Below are 5,793 nucleotides of genomic sequence, written 5' to 3'. Positions count from 1 at the left end.
ACTCTTTCCTGACCACGGATTCAGGAAAATAATTCATTTATGTGGAGCAAAGATGAAAAACAAAAACTCACCTCTTTAGTCGACAGTCTTTTACGTGGAGGGGACATTTTCAGGGATTTGCATTCGTTTCTGCCTCTTAGATGAACCTGAAAACACACACACACAGAGAGATTTATGTAAAATTAAAGCTACCTTTAAATAGCCGAGGATGAGCTGGAGCAGTTCGAGCAGCGTGACCTTAATCTGCATAAAAACTCACCATTACATTTCTACATCACATTTTTAGCTTGCAGGTAATTTTCTACTTTATTTAACGTCATTTTATGAACCTGCATTTTAACCCAATATGAAGCTTTAGGTGATTTTTTTTAGCCATTTATTATAAGTTTTTTGAAAATAAAATGCTATTTTTTTGGGCTTACTTTAAGTGAATTTCTGTCAAAATTAGATGAACAACGGTGAGAAAAAATGAATAACTTTTTGCATCTACTTGATGATGATATTTGTTGTGATTATACCTTGTATTATTTTAGTAAACAGCAAATTATTTTACATTATTTTAATATTGCGTTCAAATTATTTTTACAAAATTGACCACTTTTCACGATCTAACGTTTAAACCAAACATGTATTTACATGTACGCCGGCGCCGATCGCGGCCTAAGCGGAGGCCAGAGACAAACAGTACAGTATCTGTTCAGATTAGAGAGCTCAGCCGTCCCGTCTCTGTGTAATTAAGAAGAGACGAGGAGAGGAGAGGAGGGAGAAGGAGATAAAGGGATAGAGGAAAGTGGTATTAAAATAAACCAACACGCAGCAGCAGCAGCAGGGATTGTGTGTAATGACAGGGTGTCCAGCGGTCAGTGTATTTGTGTACATGATGAGAGTGTGTGAGTCCAGGAGCAACAGCAGGGAGGATGTGAGGAGTTCTGCTCGGGATGCTGTGGTTTGTCCTGCAGAGTTCAGGACCTTTATAAAGTCAACGGGGGCAGAAAGTGGACCAGGGCAGGAATGTGGTGGTAAAAACCGAGAAGTATAACAACAGAGGAGATAAAAGTATTTTATGCAGGCACATATTTGTAACTAGAAGAATTGGAAGCAATTGAAGATTGTTGTTTTGGTGGGGAGTTTTTTTACACATTAGTTTTCATATAATTGCACTTAATGAATGTATAAATCTAGACTAAATAATATATAAATTCACATTATTGTAATGGCATAACTAACTGTGAAAAGTCAGGCTACAAAACATAAGATTAAAGAAGGCTATTATAAGATTTAAAAAATGCTAAAAGAATAAAAAATAAAATAAAAAGAAAGAAAAGCGAATGTTACAAACCAGTACATATTTAAAAGGCCACAAATAGCTAATATTTGAAAGAAATGAAACAATAGTATTTAGCTTTTTTTCAGCTAACAAATAGCTACTTTTGTTGTATTTTAGTATCAAAGCTCTTTAAGAAGAGAGACGGGTTGAGATTTCCCTGGCATGGGTTTAGGATTTACCATCTGGATACACCTTTGTACTCACTCACATTATCCCTGCAACACACACACACACACACACACACAAGAGGATTAACTGAAATGATTATGATGAATTAAGAAGATGTAGAGATGATGAGAAAATCTGAAGATTAGAGAAGAAGCTGCTGCTCTCACAGACCCTCTGGTCAGTGTGAAGGTACTTATATTTTAAATTTTAATTGACTTCTACAGCACGTCTTCATGTCTCCATGTCTAATGTAAGAAGGACCTGATTCTTCTGCGGGATAAAATCCTCTGTGTGAGTGTGTGTGTGTGTTTTGATAAGATCAGGACAGTCTGTCTTTCAGGTCATATTAAACTTAATGAGGTATACATGAAAATAAAGAGTATCGACAGAAGCCCTGTTAGCATCGTGACAGGAAATCCATATCCTCTCTGACCACACGGTTCTGTTCATGCCCGCGCACACACAGACTTGCGATCTATTGACACTTGACCTTAAAGAGGAAGCAGAGATGAGTCGAGCGGACGACGTTCTGCTTCTTTGACCCAGTCAATATTCGTCAAATGTTAGACCTGAGTGTGAATGTGAGGCTTCAGACTGATGGTGAGAGGCAGGGAGGGCGTCTTAATACACGGCTGTCTGGGGCAGGGCTTCACCTGACAGTAGTGAGATCTGCTATGTTGTATAATTTGAAAACATTGACAGATCAGAAGAACAGCTTAGGTCGAACAGAAGCATCAGTGAGAAGAGCAGCCAGCCAGACTGCTGCGTCCAGAAACACACACACACACACACACACACACACAGCACAAGCGGATGTGCATTTTTATGCTGTTCACGCAAATGCTCTTGCAAAAACACATAAACAACAGGCCCCCCGAGGGAAAAGTGATTCAGACCAGAAAACTGGGTCTGACGACATTTGAACATGCAAAGTTTCCCACAGTTTCACATTGTATAACAGAGATACATTATTTATGTGGTCTCCAACATTTACAAAACGATTTACTGCCCCAAGGAGTGAAGAAAATACTAATTTTCCCGAGTGACACACACTTTCAGCTTCACAGTTTCTTTCAGAAACACACAAATACAGAGAGAACTGTGCTTCTTTAATGTGCAAACAGTAACACTAAAGGTTATTGAAAAGTTTAAAAAAAGGTCGACTGAAAAAAACCTGATACATACCTTTGTATTGCCCAAAGAAATGTTAGCAAGGTTAGCCAAAAACATTAGCCAAGATAAACATCTTACATCAACTGTAACTGTACTGTAAATACCAAAGAGTTAATTGCAAGAAATAGTTAGGTTTTACTTAGTTTAACTTGCCTAGTAAAGCCGCAGTGCTAATCGTTAGCTAAGAAATAGCAATGAAACTAATGCGTAGCATATAATAATTTAGACAGAATCAAAAATGAGCTAAAATCTGCCAATAAAAACTAAAGGTTATCCCAACAAATGTGAACAAAGTTAAAAAAAAAGGTGTGTTTTCATAATTCTGTAAAACTAGCAGAAACTGACCTCAAAGGTGACGAAAATGCTGACGTTTGACTAAAAAAAAATGCTTGTGTTTGACGTACTTTACTCGCTCCTAAAGTTTCCCTCAAACCTCATGCTTCGTTCAATCATGCAGATTCAACACAAAGCCCCAAAACAACATCGTTCAGCAATGTGGTGTAAATCTCATTAACTGCTGTGATGCACTTCTGGAGCTTGGCTGCGATGATAATTAATGATTTGTGCATCTGCGGATGCTATGTGATCGGTCACACACCCCCGCACACGCACTTGTGAACACACAACAAAAATAACAGCAGCAATGATGAATAGGATGAAGGCAACACTCTCACTGTCAACGTCTGGGAGCAAATATCACGACCCGATTTGGCTTCAAACGAGGCCACCTTACAGCAGAGACTATGTTTGTGTATGTTGCTGTGTGTTTGGACACGGCCGTCTTGAACACTCACACACACACGTCCAGGCCTGAGAGAGAAGTTGTGTTAATTAATGCAGTGAAATCTTCTCATCCAGGCCTGTGTGTCATCACTCAGCCTGGGTTAAATAAATGACTGTGTGGCTGAGAAGATTAATGGCTAACAGGTTTTACATTGACAGCCCTTCTGTATATAAACAACACAGAGGCTTTTATGCAGAAATGGAAGGAGTATGAAGAAAACATTCCTGTTAGAAAAAGACTAACTGAGCTGCAGCAAAAAAAAGTTAAGGACAGAAAAGATCAGCCTTAAAAAATGGCGCAGTTATAGAGGACATTTAGCAGATGATGGGGGGAAAAAATGAAGAAATAACATCAAAATGAACTACATGTAGCCAGAAATATATCACAGAAATATTAGAAATTTATCATAACATTCCATAGGCATCATAACATTGCACAGAAAGCTAAGAGGCTATGCAGAAATAGCCACATTTTAGCACCAGAAAATATTCACGGCTTTGTTTTCTCTATCGTTCCTAACCCTAACCCTGACCCCTGACCTCTAACCCTAACTCATTAGTCTCTCATATCTCTATGTATGTTATCAGCTATCGGTATCAGCCTTTAAAAGCAGGAAGTTATCGGTTATCCATTCCAACTTTAAAGAAAAGTTATCGTACATCCCTAATTTAAACGCAACAGGTCTGAAGTAATAAGTAGGTTAAAGTTGATGAGGAACAGCGAAGGAGAGCGACGAAGGACGAAGTGAAAGTCTGCTCATAAGAGTCTGTTTGTCTCTGTTGACGCCAATGCTCAGCTCCTCACCAGGAGACCGTTAGACCACTGACCCGTTAGTGTTCCACAGCTGGAGCAGAAGAAGGAGAGCATTGTTGACACCAGCGTTAAAATATGGGCACGAAGTGCTGGAGGTCGCATGCCGACGAAACGACAGCAGACACATGGCGACTGACAGACAGAGGGCGCAGTAACGCACTCAAATGTCCTGCCTTGGCGGAGATTCAAAGTGCAGCGCTCAGCAGCCAAATCAATAGAGAGCAGAGCTGATGGTGTGTTTACTTAAGAGCTCAGTGATGGATATGTTTTCCAATGTACAGTAGCTGTGTGTAGTGCTGCCAATTTCAGAGGTGGGCCGTAAAAAAAACCCACAGATTTATGAGGGAACATAATCTGAGCCATTAGGAGTAAATATGCTAAATGAAACGTAGCACAAATTGGGATTTATGTGTGACAGATGTAGAATGTGACTTGTGATATCTCTTTAGAAAATAAGGATTTGGACAAATTCAATTAAAATTCAGGGACCTTCTTAATGTGTATGTTAATTGTTAGTTTGTTGTAGTTTTTGCACCAAAAGTTCATCCCGTGATTAACACTATAAACTGGTCCTCACACTATCTGCTAATCAAACTGGTTCTCTTCCGTACAATGCATAAGCCAAAGGCTAATTGTTAATGAAATGCTCAGTAGCGCCCTCTAATGTGCTGCCTTCATTGAACATAATTGTTCTTCTCTTCCACAGGTTTGACTACCAAGAGCTCCTCCACAACTCCACCTTCTGTTTGGTGCCGAGAGGTCGGCGCCTCGGCTCCTTTCGCTTCCTGGAGTCTCTACAGGTGAGTACAGTATCCACTCTCTGAAGAAGCACAACGACTCTTAATGCCTCTGCGGCTGCACAGGCTGGTACAGGCATTAGGTGACATATGTCAAGAAGCAGGGAAAATGGCTGTTACAACTACGATACTCTGTCAAAAAACGATGAATATCAGTGTCGGTTGAGCGGGTTATGCATTTCTTAGCGTTACCCGTTTCCTGGTCAGTGTAGCAGCTTGAGCACATTATGATGCCTGAATATTTGAGGGGGTTTGTAATGTCTCTATTGCCGGTGTAAAAATACCCACACAACAACCATTAAAAGGTATTAACTGCACCATTTGCCTCCACATACCAGCTGCAGAAGAACCGACGTCCAGGAACGAGTCGCATCTGAGTCACTTCCAGTTCATATACACAGTCAAACGGGCCTGAAAGTACACAGGAAACAGAAGGTTTATTTCCACCACTGTGGTTTATGCAGTCTTTTTGGGTTACTGACACCTAAATGCTCACATCTGTAAGTGTTTTTCCACCTAATCTTCTGCAAATCGCACCATAAAGGTTTTTATTTGCCATTTGCAGAACGGGGCCATTAACGCACTTATACAAACACTGAAATCACCCGCTGTAAGTGGAAACAATGAAAAGAAACATACACACACTCAGCAGAGTGAGTGAGCGAGCGAGCGAGTGAGTGAGGCAGCAGAGGTTCAGAGCAGACAATGGGCCTCAGGCTAGGCCCCGCCAC

At 40.4% G+C, this 5,793-nt stretch overlaps 1 protein-coding gene and 1 long non-coding RNA gene across 3 annotated transcripts in view; one reads left to right on the top strand and one right to left on the bottom strand.

Annotated features, from left to right (window-relative positions):
* The window catches only part of ext1c (exostoses (multiple) 1c), a 63,241-nt gene that overhangs the window by 45,206 nt on the left and 12,242 nt on the right, over window positions 1-5,793 (top strand). For both annotated transcript variants that reach the window (XM_025065234.1, XM_008331124.3), the window contains exon 3: window positions 4,972-5,065. In XM_025065234.1, the coding sequence (XP_024921002.1) occupies window positions 4,972-5,065 (94 nt within the window). The remainder of the gene's footprint in view (window positions 1-4,971; window positions 5,066-5,793) is intronic.
* Window positions 1-5,793, bottom strand: part of LOC103393994 (uncharacterized) — a 65,739-nt gene that overhangs the window by 51,965 nt on the left and 7,981 nt on the right. Inside the window, exons 4-5 of the long non-coding RNA XR_523079.3 lie at window positions 5,398-5,473; window positions 72-146 (exon numbers count right to left, since the gene is read on the bottom strand). This is a non-coding gene — a long non-coding RNA (uncharacterized LOC103393994). The remainder of the gene's footprint in view (window positions 1-71; window positions 147-5,397; window positions 5,474-5,793) is intronic.

This window comes from Cynoglossus semilaevis, chromosome 18 (genome assembly GCF_000523025.1).
Source record: "Cynoglossus semilaevis isolate Cse_v1.0 chromosome 18, Cse_v1.0, whole genome shotgun sequence".
Taxonomy (NCBI): Eukaryota; Metazoa; Chordata; class Actinopteri; order Pleuronectiformes; family Cynoglossidae; genus Cynoglossus; species Cynoglossus semilaevis.
This window is presented reverse-complemented; position numbering and strand designations above follow the sequence as displayed.